The sequence below is a fragment of the Bicyclus anynana genome, chromosome 9, assembly GCF_947172395.1.
Source record: "Bicyclus anynana chromosome 9, ilBicAnyn1.1, whole genome shotgun sequence".
Classification (NCBI taxonomy): Eukaryota; Metazoa; Arthropoda; class Insecta; order Lepidoptera; family Nymphalidae; genus Bicyclus; species Bicyclus anynana.
Genome location: NC_069091.1, coordinates 11,530,296 through 11,557,421, shown reverse-complemented (window position 1 = coordinate 11,557,421; position 27,126 = coordinate 11,530,296). Strand labels below are relative to the sequence as shown.

Below are 27,126 nucleotides of genomic sequence, written 5' to 3'. Positions count from 1 at the left end.
ACATTTTTGAGAGTTTATTTAAATAAAACGCATTATAAGTAATACAGCTTATTTATTGTAATATAAAGTACATACACCAATTATGATACATTAAACATTAAACAGTGGACATGTTGGACAATTTTATATTAACAAAACAAAACATTAAAACTGCACTTATATTGATAAGATAATAATTTAAACAAAACAAAACAACAACATAAAATTTATTTTTAAGAATTTTCGATAGGAATCATGTACCTACAAAGTAAAGTTCAGCTTGACAATCTGGAACAAGATAAAAAGGCAATATAAATTCAATTTCAAATCTCATTTACATAATTTCAATAATAGATAACAGTCAGATATAAATGGTTAACAGCATTATCCATCAGTCGGGAAAAGAAGACAAAAAATAAGTAATCATCATTATAAAACTTTTGAGAATTATTTTGTATATCCATACTAATATTACATAGAGGTAACGTTTGTGGTATTTTAGGTAGTAACCTCTGAAACCACTGAACCGATTTTGGAAATTCTTTTATCACTAGAAAGAAACGTTATTTGTTGATCAAAATATAGCCCACGAGACTCATCTCGTGGGCTATATTTTGATCCGTATTCACACGGGCACGGGAACTACGCGGGTGAAACATCGGCATCGGCTAGTTTTATACAGTTAACTTTGTTTTAATAAGGTTAACAAACCCTTTTCAAATTAAAAGGTTGTCGATTAGACATTTGCAACACTCGGACGTCTGATTTTTTCATACAGTACGTATGCAATATAAAAACTTTTTTTTTTGACGTCTCGAGATTAATAGACTAAGAGCCCGTAACCCCAGACCTTCGTCATTTTATAATAACTGAAAGTTTGTCAGCTCATACTCCCACCTTAAGTAAGTACGGTAGCCAATTACGGAGCTTGGTCCGTGGTGGCTTTGGGAAGTAGCAGGTTTTAAGGATCTAGACCCTCAACCTTCTAAGCATAAAGTGTATTTTTTTTCATGTTTTTCTCGGCATAGTATGAGAAATTATATTCCCAGTTGCCAGCTTAGTTTCACAGCAACCCTTCGAAAAACCTATTTAATTTGAAACTTCAAGGGTCTCTAACAAAGGGTTGCCATGAAGCTAAGTGTCTGGCAAATGGGGATATCATTTCTAACAGATAAAAATCACATATTATTAACTAGTAACTATTTTATAATCACTATGTATTACACTACTAACCTTTTGATTGTTAAAGTTGTCAACTCTACATGAGATCCGTGCCGCATATTGGTCGAGAGATAAATTTGAATGGCGTCACAAATGTGCATATATTAATTTATTTATATTGCTTTTGCAACCACAATCTAACATTTATAATAATTCTATACAAATTGCGCGGTTATCTATTACAATTCTGCATATTGCGTGTTATCAAAATGACATTCATTGACCTAGTTCTAGTCAACGTGTTTTGTACAAAAATATAACACTTTAAAACTGTTCACAGTTGACGATTTCTAATTTCACACTATTTTTACACATTATTTATACTATAGATATTATATTGTCCATTAATAAAAGCCTCTTTTATTAGGTAAAACGGCTGCTTTAAAAGGTGCAAGATTTTCTTGGAGCTTTAAAAATTAATAATAAGCTAATATATTGAAAGTTTGTTGGCCAATTTCGTTCTGTTACTAGAATTATACTTTGTAAATTTTTGAAGAAAAGCACAAATAAATTTTGATCTAGGGAAGTTTTTCATGACCGATATTGATGCGCGAACACCCCAACAGCCACTGCGAACAAAAATATTTATATTTGTAATTATAATTTCTAAAAATTTACCGATATTCCTCTGAACATACAAGATTATTTTAGAGATATACCTTCATAATTCTTAATACTTGATATTATAAATACAAAATTCAGTCTAGAATCAAATTTTGGGAAAAAAATAAATATTTACATTTGATTTTTTTATGCTAAAACTATCGGACGCCCGCGACTTCGTCCGCGTGGAATTCAGCTTTTCACAAATCCCGCGTAAATTATGGATGTTATTATACATATAAACCTTTCTTAAAAAATCACATTTATATCCGTTCCGTAGTTTTAAAGATTTAAGCATAGAGAAAGCGACTTTGTTTAATACTATCTAGTGATAATATATGTGAAAATGTCTTAAAGATATATCTCTAAATAATAACCTCTGTCAGATCATAGGATTTGTGCATCATTATGCATCAGTCGGGAAAAGAAGACAAAATATAATCAAATCATCATAATATTGTTAGAAGAATTAAATAAGAAATAGTTTCTTAAAAAAGAAACAAATACCTTTGCCAAGTGAGTGCCAGCTAGCAATGTCCCCAGGGTTGTTGCCTTTTAAGCCAGCTGTGAACAAAACAAAAGTCATGTTAATACATCAATTATCGAATACAGATGATGTGTATCTTAGAATATAATATAGATATTCTACTTTCCGTGATAACCCAGTGGATATGACCTCTGCCTCCCATTCCGGAGGGTGTGGGATCGTATCCCGCCCGGGGCATGCACCTCCAACTTTGCAGTTGTGTGCATTTTAAAAAATTAAATATCACGTGTCTCAAACGGTGAAGGAAAACATCGTGAGCCAATCCGCATTGGGCCAGCGTTGGTGGACTATTGGCCTAACCCCTCTCATTCTGAGAGGAGACTCTGAGCTCAGCAGTGAGCCGAATATGGGTTGATAATGATGATTCTACTTTCGGAAGATGGCTTGGTTTTAGATGTAGTAGTAAGGTCACACAAAAAACTCATTATGTAGTGATACATTATGCAAGGTACCGAGGCATATGACATAGAAACCGTCGCTTATCACCACCGAGTATAATTAATATAAATATTCATATGAATATGTATAAATAATAATATCATTAGTAGCACTAACAGGCCGACTACATTTTTAATGTCTTTGTCGACGCTCCTTCGGCTTCATCCTGTCTTGTCATCTTACCATTAAAACCTAAACTAAAATTATCTTACATAAATAAACAACATATTTAGTTAGCGTTAAATGCAATCTACAGTCGAATGCATTTATGTATCTGAATAAAATAATAACAAGAACTAGTCTATACTAATATTATTAAAAAGAAAGACTTGTTTGTTTGTATGTTTTGAATAGGATCTGGAACTACAGTACCGATTTGAAAAATTCTTTCACTGTTGGGAAGCTACACTATCCCCGTGTATTATAGGCTATATTTTATTCCCGTATTCTTACGGTAACGGGATACATGCGGGTGAAACCGCGCGGCGTCTGGTAGTTACTATAAGCAATAAATTAAAACTTACCTTAATATAAACGGGGGCCCATATCTAGCTAAAAACCGAAACCTGTAAACATAAATAGACTGTTAATAATCCTGTAATAATAAATGTTTTAATATTTTTTTAATGATTTGAAATTCTACGAAATACGTAGTAACTGAGAGTAAAATTCTGGAATTTCTGAAAAAAATGTGAAATTAAATAATTTATATCCAAGAATGCTATTTCATTTGGTAAACAAGTTAAGTTAAAAAGTTTTCTATATAAAACGAATAAAATCTATAAATTAACTATTTATGTATGACAAAGTATGTTTGTTTTGTCTATTTAATTCACAAGGAAATAGTAGCATGGTATTAAAATACTTTTGTGTCGGTATATCTATATTTAGGTCAAAACTCTGCACCAGCATGATTAGTGTCAATGATTATTGCTTAGATTATAATCCAGGATAAAAGAATTCATTTCAATATTTTGTCTAGCGAATTAGCGAGGAAACTCGGATTCAAAGAACTCGGTACTTAATGGTAAATAGTGAAACTAATGAGATTTTTCAAGAGATAACTCATTCATATTCGTAATTATGTATGAATATCAATTAATAAGCAATTCATTTCTTAAATAGGTAGTAGGTAGTTGGATGTTGGATACATTAATGCTAGGTAAAAGAAAATAATAGTTGTTGGGCACATATACACATTTTTCATATGAGGCCAGATCTCATAAAGAAACTCTGATATGTATTAATGATATGGGTATTTTACAGTATTATTTAAGGCCAAACAATACTATAATATATTATCCATATTTTACTACAAATATCCAAGAAAAGAGTCCAGAAGCTAGACTAAATCCTATGGAAGGATATAGTTTGACCACGATTACGAATTGAGCAATACGTCAAGTGATAATTATAAAACCATAAATTAGCTAAAATCAAAAGTATTCACGTAGTAGTCCTAGCAAAAAATAAACAAAACACAATTATCTATTGATTAGTTTCAATAAGATATTTGTAGCGAATACTGCTACAAACAATATATTTCATAGTAAAAGATACAATTAAAGTACAGTTTTAAAAGATGAATAGATTAATAATATCAATAAAACTTGGTTAACACGACGAGAAAATATATCTCATTTTCTTATTCTTGAAATTTGGGAATCAAAGTGTGAAAAGATAATAGAAAGTTGTTTATAATAATTATAGGCGCCGCTTCCACAGAGTGCCGTAAAATTATTGATGATTCGGTTACTCTTATGACTAAATCAGTTTGTAAACGTTTAGTAAAGTTACTGAATACTAGAAGTATTTATGCGGAATCCAGTAACCAGTCTTTTGAGATCTCTATCGTAGGTACGCTCACAAAATGAATCAACAGTTCTTCTCCACTTCAGTTCATTTGTAAAACTACAAAAGAGATCGTCAAGTGTTAAAATTCGTTATTCTTCTTATATAGAATTTCTAAATTCAGATTCATTTCAACTTACCAAAATTTTTTAACAAGCGATATTCTCCTTGTTAGATAACTCAGATTCTAAAAACGCAAGCTTCTTGTACTTCTTTTTCTTCTCCGTCGAGTCCATCGCTACATATATTTATTTTAGCTGTTACTGGTAGACCGATCGCCTGATGATAACCGATAAGTTGTCCGCCCAAACATGCTGCTCATAGCAAGAAATGGTAGCGTTGACGTTGTCCTGGTTCTTGATAAAAAGTAAATTTCAATCCGCAAGCAGCCTGCTTAGGGGAAAAAGAGACTTTTTCTTCACTATCCCCATAGTAATTCGTTAACAATAACAAATCTGGGACAAAATAATTATGATAGCCGGGAAGATCTAGCTGCTTGGACGTAGAGCATCATATATACTCTGACAATAGTTTCAAGATGAAGAGCGTGGGTAAACCACCACGCTATATGCTTACGTATTAAATGATGAGACACTCTCAAAATAAGAGCGTTCCAGAGAATTCGATTCAAGAATTCCATCAACAATTTATGGCAGTTGCACAGGTGAATAGAGCTGGGTTAGGTGAGAGGAAGACCAACTAGGAGGACCGAGAAATAGTAAAATCCTTTTTGCTTTTTCAATGTGAAAACGACAGCTACAAAGTGCAGAAAATTATTAAGAAATGCAAATTGGGTCCTTAAGTGAGCTGGGCAGAGAAAGGTGAAATCAGTATTGACATGTCATAAAGGAACTCCTTAACCCTACATCCGGATCACATGTCCCAGGTTCTGGTTCTGCTCAGAGATTTTTTATAGTGATAGATGCCATCTAACGTCCGTACCGTACGGACAAAGACATCTGTCTCATCCCTGCAACACAATCTTGGCTGGCGAAAACGAATTACCGGATTTCTGTCGGTCACCTGTAGAGCTAACATGCGACCAACGAGATAATCTCGTGACGAGAAGTAGACAAAATTCCATCAATGGCGGCATAACCGGAAATGCAGTTATCTCTTTCATGGCGTTGGTACGAAAGAGATGTGACTGGGACAACTCAGACGCCATTGAACGAAATTTTGTCTATATTTCGCTTCACTGGTCGCATCTGGTCATGAGTTTCAACGTCACGAAGGCGTTTACACTTATAAACTCAGCCTATAAACCATTTAGGCGCGAAAGTATCTCTATACCGAAGTCTGTAAAACTTGGGACTTCGGCATAGAGATACTGACGTTGACGTACTTAGAGAGCGTTACACCTCTCACTTCTTTATCTAGACAAGCGCAAAAGCTATGCCAGAATATAGACCTACCACTTTGGCATAGCTTGAGCGCTCGTACATAAATTCCCGATGACGTTGCTGCAATCCCCTTAAGAAATTAAGTACAGTAAATCAATAAACTTCGAACACATCATTGTTTACTAAAACCCAGTAGCTGTAATTAAAATGTTCATGCTTCTAACATGCCCCCTTCAAGTTAACATTTCCAAAGCATTAAGGAATCAGTCAGTCCAAGCAATCAGTAAGCCAGGACAAGTACTTATTCATTTTTTTATATGGAATTCCTGAATTATGATTGATTCTAAGCCAAAAGAACCAACGCTTGTTCAGACACACTCCGGGATCCGGCTGATAGCATTTCTATTTCCTAACAGCAAATAAAGTAACCCCGATGAAGTTCCCCAAACACGCGTATAAATTATTGATTAACTAACAGACGCCCGCGAATTCACCCGAGGAGAATCCTCTGAACCTTTTTAACTTTAAAGTGTACCGACATTCCCAACAGTTATACAGAGGGATCGTTCACCCGCTCAATGTCGAATTTAAACTCTATGCGTTTGAGAATTCGACACTCAGCGGGTGAATGGTGAAATGGGTTTGCCCATGGAACCACATTCATAGACGTTGCACGTCTATGAATTTCACTGATAGACATATTATTATCTCAACCAATTTACTCAAAACTTGACATGTTATATATGTACCTACCTCCTCATGAATCATTAACCCTCATAATATTTTTTTTCTATTGGTGAAAATCTGTTTAGTAGTTGTAAAGTTTATCGCAAATAAAGAACAGGCAGTCGCGGTGGAAGACTTTGTTTTATAATATGTATTAGCTAACGCCCGCGACTTCGTCCGCATGGAAATCGATGTAAACTTTCAACCCCTATTTCATTCCCTTCTTCTTCTTATATTTTAGCATGTTTTTGAAACGGTTTATATGAATATTAATTTTAAGAACTTCCATTATACAGAGGTCAAAGTTTTCAAATCACGGCAGAAAGCCTGTTTTATTCTAACGCATCGCGCATCAAATATTTGAAATAAAATAAAATTTATTTCCGATGGATCAGTTAATTCTTAAAAGTTTAAAACAAATGAACCCGGTAAACACACACAGAACAAACAAGGAGAATATCATAAAATTGTTTGTGGTCGGTCTGCAAAGATTTTTAAATTTTACATAATATGTTATGTTTGTGGGCTATTTTGAGCATCTTTTTTGAGCTCAAAATAGAGCATCGGCGATCTGAAAAGAAATGTATATATAAAATGACTAGCGGACGCCCGCGACTTCGTCCGCGTGAAACTCGATGTAAACTTTCAACTACCCCTACCCAACTCTACCGCTACCCTACCCTACCCTACCCCTACCCTACCCTTACCCTACCCCTACCCTACCCCTACCCTACTCCTACCCTACCCCTAACCTACCCCTACCCTACCCCTACCCTACCCCAACCCTACCCCTACCCTACCCCTACCCTACTATAAACCCTGCTATAAACCTCACGGAGCCCGAGACCTTTCCAACGAATGCAAAACCGTGGAAATCGGTTCGTGCGTTCTGGAGTTTTAGCGTCAGGAAGGAAAACCCGACTTATTTTTATATAGTAGATTAGATTGTAATTATCAAAATGGAGACCCAATTTATGTGATAATTACAAAGGAGATGGTCCATTTCAGACCAACCAATTCACTATTTTTGACGCCAATTCACTATCGCTTAAACTGTTACCTGGAACTTAACTCAACCGTCTAACGTTTAATAAGAAAGAAAAATCACTAAAATTAAAAGTTATATACTAAAGTTTTCGAGGTACTACTAGATGGCGCCCTTCCTGTCACTTACCCAATGACATTTTTGAAATGTAGGTAAGCATTAACTGAAAATGACAATCAATCCGCCATTATTACCTGACATGTATTTCTTAGAGACAATAAATATAAATTTCGTTAAATTGAAAATTAATTCGTAGATTTCAATCATCAAAAATAATAATAGATTAGTTTATGTTTGTATAGTGGACTTGGACCATCTCCTTTGCGACGGCAGAGTAAAATGGGTAAAATTTTTAATTAGATCCCACTATAATAAAAATATAGGCAAATCCTGCTAAATTATACAGTACATAGTTCAACATTTTATACCTAAGTGCGAGAGTTGAATGCCGAGCTTGGAAAATGCAAATTCTGTGACCTATCTTACTGACAGTCGTATCAATAACACAAAAGGCTGTATTATTTTTTAAACACGTTGATTGTACAGTGGATTCAGATGATGTTCTGAGTTCTGAGCTCGGGCTATAAAATATAAAACCAATCGGGCTATTGAGCCTTTACACGAAGAAATTTTCAGTAGCAGTCTAAGGTTGGGAAGTGTTACGTAACTCACAGATCACTTAAAGCCGTCTGCCCGAACATTATGTGATACATAATCAAACATTATCACTAAGCACGCAAACCCGCATGGCGGGTAAAGGACCATATCTCCTCTCCTATTATAGAAAAAAAGTCCTAGTCCTATTAGTCCAGCAGTTTTTAAAAATTAGACGTGCGAAGTGTGGGGTGAAAAGCTCCCGACCCATTCCTCAGACTCCGACATTCAACTCACACGCGCACTATAGTTGTCAAAACTTCAAGAAACAACTCAAGTTTTGTAAAATACTTACAAATTACGCACTAACCTCAGGTAAGATGTACAATGCGACTTATTTAGTTTTGCCGGTTGCGAACCAAAGGACCCAGTTGTCAATTCCTAAGCATGCTCCCCTTATATTTTGACTAGAATTTTTTAGTAGTAACAGCCGGGAGTTGCATGTTGGGAATGTTATATTATCGCCGCGTCTCGGGATCCCGTAAACCCGGTGCTACGAGTACACCTGTATTAACAGTAACTTAAGTAACTTTCTTACGCAAAATCTTGCATATCTCTTCTCCGTTGATCTTCGCGCCGTAGACGGGATTCCCTGAGATAGACCTTACCTATACAATTTTGTTCTATAAACACCGCTGTCCACGTTAAAAAAATTATAACTCATCATCATCATCTTCAGCCGATGTTAGACATAGGCCATTCTAATATTTTCCATTCCAGCGGCTCTGGTCGTTTGAGGTCTTCTAGCGAGGAACCGACCAACACTGCGCTCTCCAGTAAGGAGTCGCCATTCTATCGGCTCTTCATTGTATAAGGGTGTCCATTGCAACTTCAGCTATAAAGGTAAATGCGGATCTCCTTAATTCTAATTTTATCCCACGGACATATTCTGAGCAAGAGCATTTCTAACTAGCTCGCTTAAATGGTAATAAAGTTCAAATCAATATTTTTTTCTAGAGCGATCTATTATTTAGGGAAGCTTATTAGGTACATGTAGCAAAGCATTTTCAAGCGGCAACAGTCAGTGGATGACGAATGTCGCGCGTTTAGACTATTACCTTTGTAATAGTTGCAAAAGAGCTTGTTGCTTGTTGTATATAATAGTTGCAAAAGTTGCTGCACTTGAAACTTGAAAAATTCTCTTCGGAAGCAAACTTGAAGATATTTTGCCAGGTTCTTTTAGTTTACATGTCCCAAATGTGTCTTATACATAATCTTTTTTTATACTAAAGGCAAGCTAACGATTGACTGCAAACACGCCTGATGTTAAGCGAAGATGCAACCAATAGTAGAACGTGCTTGCCTATTCACTCTCAACTTGAAGATGCTGACATTGCAGGTGATAAGGAAAACTGGAGCTAAAAGGAATTTATATAACTTCGCAGTGCATACCAGGAACAAAAACCAAACCGCTTCGTACAAATCCAATGGGTATCTACGAGTAATAGCTCGAATAAGGGTGCAAATTACTGCTATGTCTGGCAAATGTATGGTAAAGGGTGAGGTAGGAACTATACCAAATTCTTGGGCACACTCCGAAATGAATCTTGTAAAAAACCGACAACAGGGGTATGATTCTGCTATTTTATACTCGTCTATGTAGTATCATCCTATAACAGGTTTTATTGCAATGGAAACTTTATGCAATGTTATGACAAAAATAACATGTCACTAACAAAGAAGTTATGGAAATTAACGATGTCACAATGCTGTAACTTTACAGAACGCAGGGGCAGGCAACATTTCGTCGATGCTCTTAATTGTTTTATTTGTATTTTGCGTTAGCTAACGCTTCGTCGAAAATTAGCCTTATAAGTCAGGTGATCCACTGACTCCAAAGCCGCAAGCTAATATTTGGCTGATAACTACATCTCATTCCATATATGATAACTGTGGCGCTGTTTTTACACGCGAGTCTCGAATTCGTCAAAAAAATTCGGTAAATCAATATCTTTATCACTACTTAGTTATTAGTAACTAGCAGGACCGAAACACACGGTCTTGCTTGTGCTTGGCAGCATAAAAGCATGGCGGTAGTACTTCCTGTAGTAAATAGTTTGTCTGCGTAATAATATCAGGGCAGGTGGCCATGTGGCACGTCGATTCTCTTTCTACAAACGCTTGATAATAACCGCAAAAACGTATGGAAATGTTACGTATGGACCTGTCGAGAACGAATCTCATTCCTATACATTTTTAAATTCTCGAAGCGCTTGCGATTTTAGAAAGACAATCGACGTGCCACATGGCTACAGACCCTGGATAGAGTATATGATACAGTGATAATTTTCCAAATTAATTAGTGTTAAGACTACCAAGTAGATTTAATCTACTCGTATAGTATCTCAGAAAACACAATACCATTATAATATGTAATACTTACAGTTAATTACAATAATATATTCTCATGTTATGACAAGCATGTAAATCGAAACGTCTGCTTAAAATTAAAACAGTTTGTGTTAATTTATATGGAAATAAATAAATATTAAGCGTCTATGTCTATTAATCTAAATCATAAAGATATAATACACTACACATGCAAATGTATGTATTTATGAAACAAATTTATGGTACATTTGACTTATATACAGTCTGGTAAATGGTTAAGCCATCAAATTTAAAAAGTAGGCAATGTGGTATTATCAATGTAGTATTATGGGCTTATTTTAATAAAATATCATTTTGTTTCTTACATTTTCGTTTTCTATCAAATGTGGCAAAGTTAAAGTTAAAGTAGGTAATTTGTAAAAAATTTAGTTTTTAAAAACGTAACAGACAGATGACCCACCTTATGTCAATAAAAACCATCACCTAACAGATCTGCAATATTTCGCAAGGACATTGGCAGTATGCACTGCCTACAATGCTTATATAATAACATAATGGGTTTAAGCCATATCTGCCTGTAATAATTTACATCGGCCACCACAACCATTATAACAATAATGCTTAGCGTCAAAAATAAACATGGCGCTAGAACCCGAAAGAGCTCTGAATATTCTGAAGATATCCTATATTATAAGATATGGCATTATATTCTATTTATATATATATGAAGTGAGGCATTATATATTATTATTAGCAACTTTTAAATATTAAATTGATTGTACTGCAAAAATAACAAAAAATAAACATAATATTAATTGTGACATGCATTTACAAACCTGCACAATAATTAGAAACCCTATTCAATCCTAGGTTCTGCACTGATTGGGCTTCGTTGAAAAACATAAAATCCCAGAGGATGTCGCTATTTCTAGATCTAGACCAGACATTTTCCTTTTTTCCAAACAAACTAAGCCTATAGTACTTGTAGAGCTTACTGCACCGTGGGAGACTAACATTCCGAAGGAGCACAGTATAAAAGTAAATAAATATTATGACCTAACAAATGAACTAACTAAAAATGGATATGTAGTTAATTTGTACGCCGTAGAAGTAGGTGTGAGAAGATTACCAGCAAAATCTCTATACCTTGCTTAAAGACCTTGGTTTCTCTAGAACTGCAGTAAGTCCTATATTAGAACGAGTATACAAAGCTGCTCTAATAGGATCTTACCAAATTTAGCTAGGCAGGGAAAACAACACGAGCGGAGGAGGGGAGTGTCAATCGATTGTCAAGGAATTCCTTAAACCTATATCCTGTAGTCACAAGTCCAGGACTCTGCTCGGAGTTTTTCTCTCTACCACGCGATGGACCCGGCACCTGCACGGTGAATTCTAATAAATATAATACATGATAGCCCAGGGAGACCTGATGGGCTATCAGGTCTCCTCCTCCAGTGGATATTACCTCTACCTTCGATTCGGAGGGCGTAGATTCGAATCAGGTATGGGGGCATGCCAATTTCACGTGTCTCAAACGGTTAAGGAAAAACATCGTGAGGAAATATACCTGAAAAATTTCTTAATTCTCTAGGTGTGTGTGCCAATCTCAAGTCTGCTAATCGTCATTGGGCCAGCGTGGTGAACTATTGGCCTAACCCCTCTCATTCTGAGAGTATATGCCGTATATGGGTAGTTAATGATGATGATAATACATGATGTCACGTGTCACTTTTTAATAATACGTGTGTATTAAAATATAATTAATTAAAATCCATTCATCGGTATTTTCTATTGTCCTTTCAACCAGTGGTTGTGAGAAATGATATAGTCGCTTTCTAGAAACTATCAATTCTGTAATCGACGCTTATCAAACATTGTAATTAGCCAAAAAATACCATACATATAGAGAAATGTTGCCGAGGAATGAATACATGATGGATAGTGTATAGAAAACGACACAAACAACAATCAATATTTGTTGAAAACGTACTTGTGAAAGATGCTGCAAGACTTCTATGAGTAGATAATTAGATGCTTATCCATAAAAGCATCACGGCCTGCTTCTTAACCTTGAGCTGCTACATAATGCTTATTAGCATAAACAGATATAATTTGCCAATGTATAAAGTATACTGTAACAGTTTGTTATTTTTAACCGACTTCCAATCAGGTTCTACGTTCTACGTTCGCCTGTATGTACTTAGATTATTTTTTGTTTTTATGTCCAGCGATATTTCCGTAATTTGTGGACCGATTTTGATTTTTTTTTTGTTATACTTCCAGAGTAGTCCTATTCTTTTTATGTCAGGTTCTGATGATGGCATCCTGGAGAAATCGAGGGGAACTTTCGCAAATCGTAAAGTCGACTAGGGCGTTGTTAATTTTTTCATTAGGTATTTTTAACCACTACAATTTCATGAATGTTTGGAGTCAGTCTGATGATGGAGCCGAAAACACACTACGATGGAATTCGTCAATGATTTACAGTAGTTACCTTTTGTTTGAGCTTGGTTAATTTGTATTGATGAGAGCTTTCCACCTAGACTGTTGAATTGTGTGTATGTACGCCCTAAATTATTGCTCCTATTAAATTTGACAACACTGTTTATTTTTGCACTCTGGCAACTCCCTGTCGAGATGTAACTCTTACTTTGTTTTTACCTTTTTGTCATCGCCATGTATTAGCTCATATTTTTTCTTCAAATTATAAATTACATTAATTGTTGTATTTTATAAATGTTAAATATTATTACATAAATGTGATTCAAGCTCAAGAAGAAGTTTTATTGTCTATCTGCCCCGTGCCAAATTAGAACATAGACGGGTTGTAACTGCATTATAGGCGTCTGATGATGAAGACGAGGGACAGTTAAGGGAACTCTTCGACGGTTCATAATAGCTACCTTGTTTTTGGGCTTGATAAATTTGTATTAATGAAAACTTTCCACCTGGATGGGTTATGATTGCATTAGGGATCTGGCGATGAAGACGAAGGACAGTTAAGGGAACTCCTTAACGGTTCACAGTAGCTACCTTGTGTTTGGACTTGATACATATTTTGTATTGATGAGAACTTTTCACCTAGATGGGTTGCGACTGTATTAGGGGTCTGGTGATGAAGACAAAGGACGGTTAAGGGAACTCCTCGCCGATTCACAGTAGGAACTTTGTGTTTGGGCTTGATAAAATTGTATTGATGAAACTTTCTACCTAGATGGGTCACAACCCATTTAGCTAGAAAATTCTCTGCATTAGGGGTCTGGTGATGAAGACGGAGGACAGTTAAGGAAACTCGTCATTGATTATGAGACCTTTTAACGTTTTTTTTTTTGTTATTCATATTTCATGTGAATGGGGAATGAAAGTTTCCTTTAAGCGATTCACAGTGTGTGACTTAATAATCTACTGGATTTCATAATATTGATTTCAAAATCGTTTTTTTTTCTACTGAAGTGCGTGCAACAGTCAATCTGTCTGTGTTGAAAACTAAAGATTCTTTCTCGATGGTGAAAGTTGTAATTTAAAGCAAAAAAATCAACAATAATAATGTCAAATAATAGAATAAATAATGTTATAAGAAAGAACATTATTTATTCTATTATTTTTTTATTATATTATTAACTATACTTTTAGAAGTTTCATCTCAAAATAATAGCTAAAAGAATTGTCTGAAACCTAATATTTCGAAACTCATTCAATTGAAATACAAAATTATCATAAATTTTTGACAACACCGTTATAGAGTTGAATTTATAACTTCATTTAAATTTCCATAGGGAAATAAAAGATAAATATGACATGGAATATACCTATTTAGTACACGATTGGATAATATAATGAATTAGAATACATAATAATTTAGAATAAATTTATTTATTTTATAAGTATTTTTAAGAAAATTACAAGGTAATTCAATATTCCTAAATTAAAATTACAAGTATCTACTAAACGTTTGCTCGTTCACACAATATTGCAAATTCGTCGTTCACACAGACACGCACACCACTTTTTATTTGTTTAATCGATTACTATTTTCTATACTACATATAATCAATGTAATAATACAATAAGTTACTGGATGAGTTATGGCAAACATAACTTTATTAATAACGACCAATACCTATACAATTCAAGCAACCAAAAATTAAAATCCGTCCATGGCAGTGTGAACCAATAAATATTGAATGTGAAAATGTGAAAATATTTGATAATTTAAGATTGATTAAGTATTATTTGAATGGTATAGATATGGTGGAATAATACCTACTAGCTCTTCAATTTAAAATGAATTTTAAAATTTGCGTCACAAAAATAAGCCCCTTAGAGCCAGCCATGTATCTATATTCTATAATGTTTGCGAGGAACAGCAAAACAAAGACTTTGTAGGTAATTGGTCCATGGCAAATATTAAAGTAATATTTTTTTAATAAACATATTTTTCATTTAACTCCAAATGACGTCATCAAAACAAAAACGTCAAGCTAATTATTATGCCAAAAATGTGAACGATTTGTGATTTTTAAATAACAGTTATGTGCTAAAATCTTACTAATTTATTTTAACTAAGTTAAATTTCTTACAATACTAATTCCTTATGGACTTTTCTCAAAATAGTCTAAATTAAAAAAGTTTCTATTAGAGATTGTTTTTGACTCATTAGTACTGAGGGTGAGGGATTTCTTATAAAATTAACTATTTAGTTTCTAACACTGTTTGTTTCTACACTCCAACAACGTCAATCTATCATAATACTGATGCAAAAGATGATTTTTGACGTTTTCATAAACTTGGTAAATTCAGATAGTATACTAAAATTAAAATTTATACTAATATATTACTTAGAGAGAGTTTTTTTTTCAATAGATAATAGACATGTAATATTATTTTAAATCTGAACATAATATGATAAATGTGAATGACTACCATAATTAATGTGTATTTGTTCAAGTTAGGATCGTTTTCAATCCTCAGATAAAATTTATCAGAAGTACCCAACAAATACCGGATATATTGACGACGCGAACTCTAATTAATATTCAGAAATATCAAAGAATAACAATTACAAATCTGAATTATTCTCCAGTCCGGCTACACTTTGACCCCTCAAAACATGTCGAAGCATATTATGAAAAGGCTAAAATTTTAAGAACCTAAATCTGTATATACAAAATTCATATCAAAATCGATTCAGTGTTATTTGCGTGATATCGTAAGCCGAACATTTTGTTAACCATACATGTACAGTAAATTAAATTGCTGTAGTGCAATTTAATTTCGGAAAATATAATCTAAATTATAAATACAGATCGTCGTTACAGTCTTACAGCTTTGGAAAGTAAGTATTATTTAGAGCATAGTATAGATTTTTACCAAAATAGAAAGTAGAATCCATAGATATCCATGTCCATATCATATAGTACGAGTAAATCCTCCATAAGTATATGATATACCTGATTATAATAAAACTTTTTGTTTCAATATCGGATTGAGGTTTCCCTTCTTAAATAAATAGTATTTCAATTAAATTGAAGATTTAATTAAATGAAACGTAATAAAAAAGTGTTCGCCTATTACAAACTGCCAACACTTCAGCAAAGGAAATTTTAGAAGTTCACCAAATATGTTAAAAGTTATTTGTTTCACAGTTTTTCAACACATAAATTTATCTGACAATTGAAAATCCATACTCCCCTGTTTATCGGAGAACATAAAAATTACTTGTAAAATTATTAAGTTCCCGAATAGCAGACGTTGCTAAATTCTTGACTTTATTAATGTTAAACTCGAGAATAAGAGAGAAGCCTTTTCTGTTTTAACGACAGATTTAGGCGTATACTAACGAAGTGATAAATAGGTAGTTCCTACTCATGAACAGCGAGATAATCCAAAATACGATCTCGGGTCATCTTTAAGTTATTGGTTAAATCAAACAACTGAATCTAGAGAACAGTTGGCCTATTCACTATTTTGCTCTTTATTATCAACCTATTAAAATAAACATCAAATCAATTGACAAAATGTCATTTACCTACTGTGATATCCACCAGTAAGCAACGGATGACATTGATGACAATTTCGCATAAGTCAAAGATCTAAGTCTGCAGATTTCGCTATAATTTCATAACACCAATATCAATGAAGTACTATTTTAATGTAATATAAGATCTTGTTTGATCATAACCAAAAACTTGTCTTCCGTTAAATAAAAGAGAGAATCCGGTTTGTACGCATCGTGATACCGCGATCGTGGTACGAACGCGGCGTTAGCACGCACTCAAGACTCATCTAAAAGCGGCGGCGTTTGTTAGGATAATCATCTATGGGGCGCGGTCCTTCCCAACCACCACGATTCTGCGGCCCGTCGTCAAAACCTCCACGTGGCATGTCGTACTGGTCTCTGAAGCCTCCATCCTAAATTAATGAATGAAACGTGGAAATATTTTCTCATAATATAAAAATAATGTACAGAAAGTAATTATAATGTGTATAAAATATAGATTGTTTAGCAGATGGCGACAAAGTTCAGTTGAAACGTTGCAATTTATTTCGAATTTCATGCATTGACGCATAGTATAAATCACAGGTTTCCTGTTCACAGTTAAACAGGCCAACCAAGCCGGAGTCGCAATAAGTCTTGTTGTAGAAACCAATCTTTTTTCAGATACATCAATATAAGTAATTTATAAAATATAAAAGAAATTAATCCTTTGAAGTCAAATCAGTCATTTGTTATTCTCGTAAAAAGTTCTGTCAATTAAGAACTATAATATATTCCATTGACCTAATTTGTTTTAAATTTCTTAAATTTAATACATCGAAATATAAGAAGTGTATAAGCAAGTGTCGAATTTTTTCAACTTTGCATACCTACAGTTTACAACACGTATAACAGATCAGGCAAATGTCCTTCCCAAGTCCTAATGCGGGGAATAGCAGGGGTGGTTGCATTGAAATAAATACGTTTATGTCAAATGCTTTTTAGTGCGTCGTAAGTTTGCATACTACTACTTTAAGCTTCAATTTAAGTAACCCTGAAGATAGTAACAACGTAGATAGTTGATGGATGCATTGATATAAAATAAACAAGTTATCACATGATAAGACGATAATCTAATCACAAATAAAAACCTTCAGGGACGCCTGAGGGTTGTCCTTGAACTTTAACGCCTACGTGTATTTTAAGGCTAAGTATATTCACAGTTTATGTTTATAGTTTCACGCGTATGCTACGCATCGCTTGACACGTCACTTCCATACCATAAAATTTCGCTATCCTGCGCACGCACGACGCAACGCATCGATTGCCAGTCGCACGCAACTAGATGTTGCCCAGTCAAATAAGGATTCGTCTCGGAATGCGAGATATTAAGTTGTAAAGTCGTATACACCTTCATTTTGATGTTCTAAAAGTTGTCTCAAAACTCTCAGAATATCTCGTATCTGCGTCGTAAGTAATTCAAGGTCAAAATTTATCGCGATTATCACGGTTTCTATAGTTCCAAGCTCCAATGATGTTAACAGTGAAAGTTGACCTTGAATAACTTAACGAGGTAGACACGAAATTTTACGAGACTTTCCGAGACAACTTTTGGAACACCAAAATGAAGGTGTATGCGACTTTACAGATTAATAGCTTTCATGTATCATCTTTTTTGACTGAGGTAGCTCACCATGATTTGGTTGCATTGCAGTTATATTAAATTTGAATATCTCTGTGGGAGAATGGCCTAAACTAAAAAGCGATCAGAATGGTAATCAAATACACAAATGAAAATTTTCAAATAGCAAAATATTATGATAATAAACTAAAATTCTAAATGAAAAAATATATTTTTAATGTTTTTGATATTAAAATCTAGCAAATATTGTGCATTAACTACAGCAAAATCAGTTTATTATGCTGTAGTTTAAACATGAAATTTACAGATTTAGAAAGCTTTTAAGTAAGAGTACTTTGTAATATATTGTAGGTACGAAGTAAGTAACTTAATAGCACACGTGTCATTAAGTTATTAGGTATGAAGTAAGTAACTTAATAGCACACGTGATATTAAGTTATTAGGTATGAAATAAGTAACTTAATAGCACACGTGATATTAAGTTATTGGGTATGAAATAAGTAACTTAGCACACGTGATATTAAGTTATTAGGTATGAAATAAGTAACTAAATAGCACACGAGATATTAAGTTATTAGGTATGAAATAAGTAACTTAATAGCACGTCTTACTTTTACTTAAACTGCAAATTTCATGTACAAACCACAGCATAATAAACTAATTTTGATGTGGTTAATAAACGCTTTCTGCTACGAGTATTTGCGCCGTGTGAAACTTATTTGTGAAAGATATAAGCATTGAAATACAGAATGACTTCAATATTTTCCCTAAATGTATAATTTATAGGACGAAACAAATTTGAGATGTAATAATACCTTGAAAGTACATTGTAATGTAATGTAATGTAATGTATGCTATCCTCCCTAGTCCTATCCTCGTAAGATCCGTAGTCGTATAACATATAACAACCAAAAAATACGGCATGGAATAATAATTATGACATATAGCAACCAATAATAACAAGGTTTGATAGGGTATTCTGTATATTTTATATCAATGGCATTTGTTATTGTTTTTTTATGTACAAAGAATTCTGTATTTCCAATTAAGTTTCTGTAGATATCTCCAAATTAATCTGATTTACACAATAATTCTGAAATCTATTAATACCTTGGTTAATTTTAATATCTTATAAATTGAAGATAGAGTAGGTCTAAAATTGCTGTAGATACCTGCATATGATGTTTTACTAATTACTGCGTAAATACGTTAATAATATTATGAATTGTGAGGTTACTCATTATGGAGCCCTTAATCACTGGTTTTGCTTGGGCTGGCACTGAATTTTAAAAGTGTATTTTATAACCATAAATAAAAATCAAAAACAACGTGTAAACAAATAATTTAGATAATAATAATAATAATTGTTCACTTCTTAAATACAGAAAACTAATCCGATTTTAATGATATTTTCTACATTAACTTCACTTTTCAATAACACTTCAGTAAAACTGATGTTCCCTTCACGGTTAAACCGGTGTTTAAATCTTTTGAAGAGGGACATAATTACTTTTCAATAACTTGAAGAGAGACATAATATTAAGTAGGATTTTGAATAAGACCTTACCAATCGATTCAATGCTACTTATTATTTTGGGCAGAATGAGGAACTTCTTGCATAGTTTGCAAAAATTAAGGGACATTAATGACGGGCACCCAAAATGCAAATGGTTTGCAGCTGTACAAGTCCAGACTCACAGACTTATACCAATGAAAGTATATAAATTATACAATAATTTATATAAATACTGAATTTAATTAAATGCTTCCCACCCCATTTAGCTTATTCCCCGCAATTGATTGTAATATTTATTTAAATGTTATTTATGGCTTTATAACTTTAGTGTTATAAACCTAATTACACTCTATATTATGCTTAGAATATTTCGGCTACTTGGAATGATACTGTCGTTAACATTTAATTTATATTTTTAAAAGATTTTGACTAATTTACTTTGAGTTGATTAATATAATCAACAAATTCATTCAAAAAACACGAGTCATTGTGGTCAGTTATTTTTGCAAAATTTTGTATAAATGCCTAAAAAAATAATTAATAAAAAGTAATATCTATCTATTGTTTTTGGCTTTAATAACACAGAATCAATAAAAAAAACATGGGACACAAAAATTAAGATTTGGAAACTACTTACAAGATTGTCAGAATTGATTTCATGTGATATTCGACACAGATTGTGTTTATTTGTTTACCAATCATATGTATCGTATTTATCGTATGTAATAAATACAACATACTTAATAAAACGTTGAGATTAAAAAAAATTCTTGTTAATTTTTAAGGTCTATAGTATACAGATAGATAAACAATACAAATTGGTATATTATATTATCATGTATCGCCTTATTAAGAAATATAGGTACCACTAAAAACTCAGTTTTCAGTAAGGTTATGTTATAGATATATATGTTGAAGATAGAGTTATATAAATCAGTAAATTCCCATTTAAATTTGGGAATATTTCACTACTGATGTAAAATTCAAATGGATCACAATAACCAATCCTTAAGTATTTGAATATTGGAGTTCTAGATTCTTCAGCAGCAAAAAAGCTTGGAGTACCAAAATTATTAAGTTGAAGACAATGCAAAATGTTATAAGAATACCTATAATTTTAATTTTACGTATTTTCAGCAGTATTAAAGTATAATTTTTTAGAATTCAAAATTCATAACAAGGATTTTGTTCAAGTGCCTAAAAATGTTAAAAACATCTGCATGTAGGTATAAAAAAATCTTCTAGGATTGATTTAATTTCAAAATGTACTTACCATTGGCTGTTGATGATCAAACATGCCTTGCTCCTGGCGGTCAAGCATGGAATTAAGTCGTTGTGCCTGCAAGAAAAACGAAATTTAATGAATAATTGTTAACTATACCAAAGCCATATTCAATGAGCACTGTCACAGCCAACAAACAAATTAGATAAAACAAATACAACCTTAAGGTTGAATTTGCTCTGAATTTCTCCGATTTCGGAGGGTGTGGGTTCAAATCCTGTCCTGGGCGTGCACCTCCAACTTTTCGGTTGTGTGAATTAAATATAACGTGTCTCAAACTGTGAAGGAAAATTATTGTGAGAAAACCTGCATACCTGAGATTTTTCTCAATTCTCTATATGTCTGGTAGTGTCTGTCTGCCAATCCGCATTTGGCCAGTGTGGTGGACTAATCCTCCCCTCTCATTCTGAGAGGAGACTCGTGCTCAGCAGTGAGCCGAATATCTGTGAATGCTGTAGTACCTGCACAAAGAGCGTGTTCTCCTGCTGGCGGCGGCGCAGCTCGTCGTCCTGCAGACGCATGCGCTGCGACAGCTCCTCCTCCTGGCGCAGCAGCTGCAGGCGCTCGCTCTCGCGGCGCTCCTCGGCCGCGCGCTCCGCCATCTCCCACGTGCGCTTCTGCCGCTCGCGGTCCTGCTCGCGCTGCCGCAGCTGTTCGCGCAGCAGCTCCGTCTCGTGCTCGTACCTGTACCACCGTGCACGTTAAGACAGCCATTGACAGTCAATTCAACATCCTTACTCAATTCAAGTAGTCTCATTTGCAAATACAACCTTAAGGTTGAATTTGCTCTGAATTTGGGATTGGGACTATATTTAAAGGCCTTTAGGTGTAATTTTCTTTACTAAAATTCTAAAACTGACAAAGCAAAATTGGCTGCAGCTGTTCGCGCAACAGCTCCGTCTCGTGCTCGTACCTGTACCACCATTGCACGTTAAGACAGCCATTGACAGTCAATTATTCTCACGTATTCTCGGCAGCGAAGGTGTTTCATAAGTCGAGCCGTCATGCAGCGACCAATACACGATCAGTTATAGTCGTGGGTGCTGAAGAAACGTGAGAATAATAGATCGTAAATGCCGTGCATTAGACTAGCTAACCATGTACTTGCATACATTGAACTAAGTTCAGCTTAGAATTAATTTAATTAATTTGTGTATTATTATCAGCGTTTCTTCTAGATAAACAATGTCATTTATGAGCAAAGGAATGTCGGCCTGCTTATGATGTTCTTCATCATTTAATATATGTTACATATTTATAATGCTACCAGATTAGCTAAGTATTTAGTATTATATGATCTATAATAATGTATAATAAAAAATCATTCCATAACAGAGCAACATCACAGGACAAGGTAAGAACACAAACTACAATTCTGTCTTGTTTTTGTCAACCAAAACTGGCAGTACCAAAAAAAATTTAATGCAATAGGAAAGAGCTTACTTGGCATACTCCATCTGTGCCTCTAACTTCTCTTCCTCAGCTGCCAACTCTTTTTTCAGCGCATCCTCCTTTTGGCGATGTAACTCGTGCAGCTGTTTCCACCTTGTTCCATATTCATGTTCAAAACTACCTGGCTCTGAGAATCGTGGCCCCATCTAATAAAAAAACATTATACTAATCTCATAATTTTCCAAAAATGTGTAAAAATATTTAGTTTTACAATTTTATTTATATTAATATATTATTTATAACGCCGCGCGGTATCACCCGCGTGGTTCACGTTCCTGTAGGAATACGGGGATAATATATCATAGCCTATAAACCTTAATTGATAAATGGGCTATCTTAACACTGAAACAAATTTTTTTAATCCTGTATCCAGTGGTTCCTGAGATTAGCGCGTTCAACCAAACAAACTCTTCAGCTTTATAATATCAGTATAGATACATACCTCACGCGCACGCATATATTCTGGGTGTTTCTTGGGGAGATTCTTTTCAGGATAACCATCGGCCTCATCAGGCTCTTCATAGTTCTCTACAATCACTGGCCTAAGAGATCTGAAACACACAAAAATATTATGTCATTCAGCTGAGTCTAGTACATCATAAAATAATGTTTTTTTTCAGACAAAGCCATTGCAATTTAAAAAACACAATGCCTATGTAATATTTTGATAAAAAAAATTGTACTTATAATGGCTGGTTTTAATAATATAAAAACAAATTTGTTTGTGTTAGTACTTACGAAGTTAAAAAGAAGCATCTCTCTGTACAGTTACGTATAGCAGCCAACGCACTGGGTTTACGCGCAAACTCAACAATGCCCTCGCCAACAGTTTTCCCCCTCTCGTCAATTTTTACATATGCCCGCTCAATTTTCCCAAAGATTTCAAATGAGCGGTACAACAATTCATTTGAGACGAAAGGTGGTAGATTCTTAACGCGCACTGTGCTGTTGTGAGGTGCAAATCTGACTCTTAGGGTTCTACCGTTTCTCATCTTCCCATCCAACTCGCGTCTAGCTTTTTCAGCATTAACCCTGTAGTCCTAAAAGGTAATTTATGATTAGTCACCATACTAATTTTAAAACATAAATAAATGGTTTTTGGTAATTTTGTAAGTCAATGATGTAGTTTGAATAATGTACATTGGAAATTAATGCAAATAAAGTTTAAATATACCTATTTGGGATATTTATTTCTTTTTTTTTTTTTAATATTTGCCATATCTTCTTAATACAACCAATATTCCAATTCCCCTACAACTAGTCAGGAAAGACTGTGCTAGGAATGGGTACAACCATAGACCAATGGGGTGGGGATCAAACCACCATCTTGGTGATGAGTCCAACCACTCTTACAGTTGAGCTATTGAGGCTTATATTGGAAGTGAGCTTCCGGCCTGTTTCCAACCAGCTTAAGAATTGTACAAACATAATTTCTTAACAAAAAAAATCATCATCATAAGAAAATTGGCCCAAAATTATTTCTGTGCTGTCATATGCCATTAATATTTACTAACCATTTTAATGAATCCAAAGTTTTTCTCTTTGTTGATAAACAGTTCAGCGGGCTCCCCAAACTGGCTGAACATAGTCATAATATCCTCTTCTGTGACATCATTGCTGAGGTTGCCAATGTACAGACGACTTCTGCCATTGAATTTAGCTTCAGTTTGTTCAATTGGTGGCAAATCTATCAACGGCCCCACAAGATCCTTCAGTTTATTTGCCAGCATGTGTTCCTATAGAGAAAATTGTATTATTACAATAATTTAGTCGAGCTATCTGTTGTGAGCTATGTTATCTAAAGCAAATGATGATGATAATCAATTTTAATTCATGGCAACACACAAAAACTGTCCACTAATTGTAGAAAATAAAGACAATATTTTAATATGTTTCTGTATGTCAGTTATAAATAAATCTAATAAAAAAATTGGGTTCCTGCATTTTTTATGAGGAAGAGAATATATAGAAATATTAGTCCAAATTTAAAATTTAAACGATGCAGCTAACATTTATTTTCAAGGAAAAAATGTTTACCTCTCTTTGTGGTTTTCCGTCACCCTGTTGGCCACGGTTGGAATTCCTCTGCTGATTCCGGGCAGGTCCCTGACCTCCTCCTTGGCCTCCTTGACCGCCATGTTTCCTATCTCCAAAACCTTTCTGTCCGAAGTTGCTCTGTCTGTTACCCCCACCTTGGCTCCACCCACCTTGTCTTCCACCACCAAAATTACCATTCACATTCTGTAACAAGAGTCACTTGGTTGGAAAACTATTTTATTGCTAATAATAAATAAATAAATAAAGTTTGCTAATTACACTGACTTCAGAGTCATCTCTTGTGTCCATTAGTCTGGGGAGTTGTTGTCCACCCTAAAACAAATATTTATTAATTAAAAACATATTTTAATGCATGTAAAAAAGATTTTATAGAAGCAACATCTGACAGAAAATGTGTCTTTTGCAATTGGTTCTATTCAGTAAAATTGCATACTGAAAAAAAATTGAAGAATATTTTTAACACACAGTAATAAAAACTGCAATAACGATGCAAATTCTAGTTTAGTTCTAAATTTTTGAAGTATTCAACTCATAATATAAACTAGTCATGCTTCTCTTACCTTCTGATATCCACCTTGATTGTTCTGATTTTGATGCTTTGGTTCATTAGATACCACAGATTTATCAACATTGTCCTGGGATTGTTGTTTTGGTTGTTGATTTTGTGGTTTTGCCTGTTGATTTTGGGGTTGAGATTGTTGTTGCTGAATAGGTGGTTGTTGTTGAGGTACATTTTGTTGTGGTTTTGGTGCTTGCTTAGCCGGTTGAGGTTGTTGCTTCAGCTGCTGAGGTGGTGCCTGCTGAATCTCTTCTTTTTGCTGAGCAGGTTGCTGTTGTTTTTGCTGCGGTTGGGCTGCTGGTGGGTTATCTTCTTGGGCAGGCTAAGGGAATAAATGAAATGTACTTTAAAAACTACTTGAATGTCTAATAAATGACTGAAAACAGTACACTATGATTAGATATGGCTGCCTAGTCTGAGGAGGCTAATGATCCACAGTGCTCGCCACGGATTGTACCACTCATCTATACTCATTCCTCAGCTAACTTCACAAACACAAAGATCCATGGTGAACACTATACTGTAAAATTTAAGAAGCAAGCTTAGTTTATTTCTGTGATCTTGCAAAACTGTAGGGGCAGGAAAGGCCCACTTACTCAGTGTGTAATTTTTCAAGACAAGTCACAAATTATTTTAATCCCAAATAATTCATATATTAAATTAGATATTAAGTGAGAATTTGCAAGAGGAGTGACACTGCAGAGTCTCACCAAGTTAGGAAAAATTTTATTTTTAAGGGCAGATACGCATTGAGGTCAAGTTTACAAGCCCATTGTAATACCTATAATACTATTCTAAAAATAGGATTTCAGACTAACAGCTTAAGTATTTTATAATATGATATGATAAAGACAGGCTATAGAGGTGGCAAAAGATACGAGCAGATAATTATTTATTGATTAATTTGCTTACGTGTAGAATTCTACAAAATTTCCAGGAACAGATAAACAAGATGGCGGTAAGAACTAGACGCACATGAAAGCATCTATCTCTGAAATAATATTACATTTATCCAAAACTTGCAAACATTAATTTAAAATGTTACTGACCTCGTTATTGGGGCGTTGACCCCCTTGCTGATTTTGATTTCTTTGATTGTGATCAAATCGTGAATTATTACGGAAACCTCCAGCACCACCCCGGTTATTTCCACGTCGACCTCCTTGTCTTTGAGGCTGCGGTGGGCCTCCATATCCTCTGTTATTACCGTATTGATTCATGGCTTGCATTTGCATTCTAGAACAAATACCGTTATAAAACACTGGTCATGACTATGTGCGTGCACAATAAGACTTTCCACGAACAGCACATCCAATATAAATTATGAAATATTTAATTAATTACCTTTTCTATTATCACTACAGTAATATATAAATCTTGTAAACGAAGTAAACTGAACTTCACAAATTATAAATGAATTGCGCACATAAAAAGCGTTCAAGCATCAGCCGATCGGATGACAAAGACAAAATGGCGGACCGCGGAACGCCGTATTCAATCGACAACGCCGAACTAAGAGAACCGGATATCAATCAATATTGCCAACCTTAAGAAAGTTATTGCTACGTTCACATCAAATATTTATGCTCCAAAAATTAAAATCTCGGGACCGGGGTCCGGGACCATCGGGACTATCTTTTTAGCCGTTTGTGATCGGGACCTCCTTGGAGTAATGTAATGTATTCTTTGATCGGATCCATAGATTTATGAGTCGGTACAAATCGGACCTGACTTGACACTTGCTGCGTTGCAGCTAAATGTTGTGAGCCATTTAAAAAATCTTTTTATTCCTCTATCGCGCGGAGCATGATACTGTGCGTGCACTGCGTGCTCGCCTATTGCCCTTAGTTTACTTCTTTATACTTTTTTATATTTTTTTACATGTCACGTAACGGATACGAT

General features: G+C 34.4%; 1 protein-coding gene across 2 annotated transcripts; it reads right to left on the bottom strand.

Moving 5' to 3' along the window:
• Nucleotides 1–42: 42 nt before the first annotated feature.
• LOC112043934 (hrp65 protein) lies at nt 43–26,727 on the bottom strand. 2 transcript variants are annotated; one of them, XR_002886712.2, is made up of 15 exons: nt 26,569–26,727; nt 26,274–26,460; nt 25,226–25,546; nt 24,930–24,977; nt 24,645–24,848; nt 24,122–24,343; nt 23,346–23,647; nt 23,050–23,158; nt 22,599–22,753; nt 21,617–21,839; nt 21,147–21,212; nt 3,313–3,354; nt 2,311–2,367; nt 1,213–1,769; nt 43–267 (listed from the first exon to the last, which is right to left on the bottom strand). XR_002886712.2 is itself a non-coding variant. In XM_024079615.2 (12 exons), the coding sequence occupies exons 2-12, from the start codon at nt 26,457–26,459 to the stop codon at nt 17,024–17,026; spliced, it is 1,962 nt and encodes a 653-aa protein (XP_023935383.2). In that variant the 5' UTR covers nt 26,460; nt 26,569–26,727; the 3' UTR covers nt 15,422–17,023. The 2 variants fall into 2 exon arrangements, 1 of the variants encoding a protein (XP_023935383.2); XM_024079615.2 differs by lacking the exons at nt 43–267; nt 1,213–1,769; nt 2,311–2,367; nt 3,313–3,354 and adding an exon at nt 15,422–17,149.
• Between the last annotated feature and the right edge of the window lie 399 nt (nt 26,728–27,126).

Coding starts and splice junctions, on each gene's coding strand:
- LOC112043934 (XM_024079615.2), bottom strand. CDS start 26,459: ATGCAAATGCAAGCCATGAATCAATACGGTAATAACAGAGGATATGGA. Junction 25,547..26,273: donor GTCAACGCCCCAATAACGAG/GTCAGTAACATT, acceptor TTATTCCCTTAG/CCTGCCCAAGAAGATAACCC. Junction 22,754..23,049: donor AATATATGCGTGCGCGTGAG/GTATGTATCTAT, acceptor TTTTTTTATTAG/ATGGGGCCACGATTCTCAGA.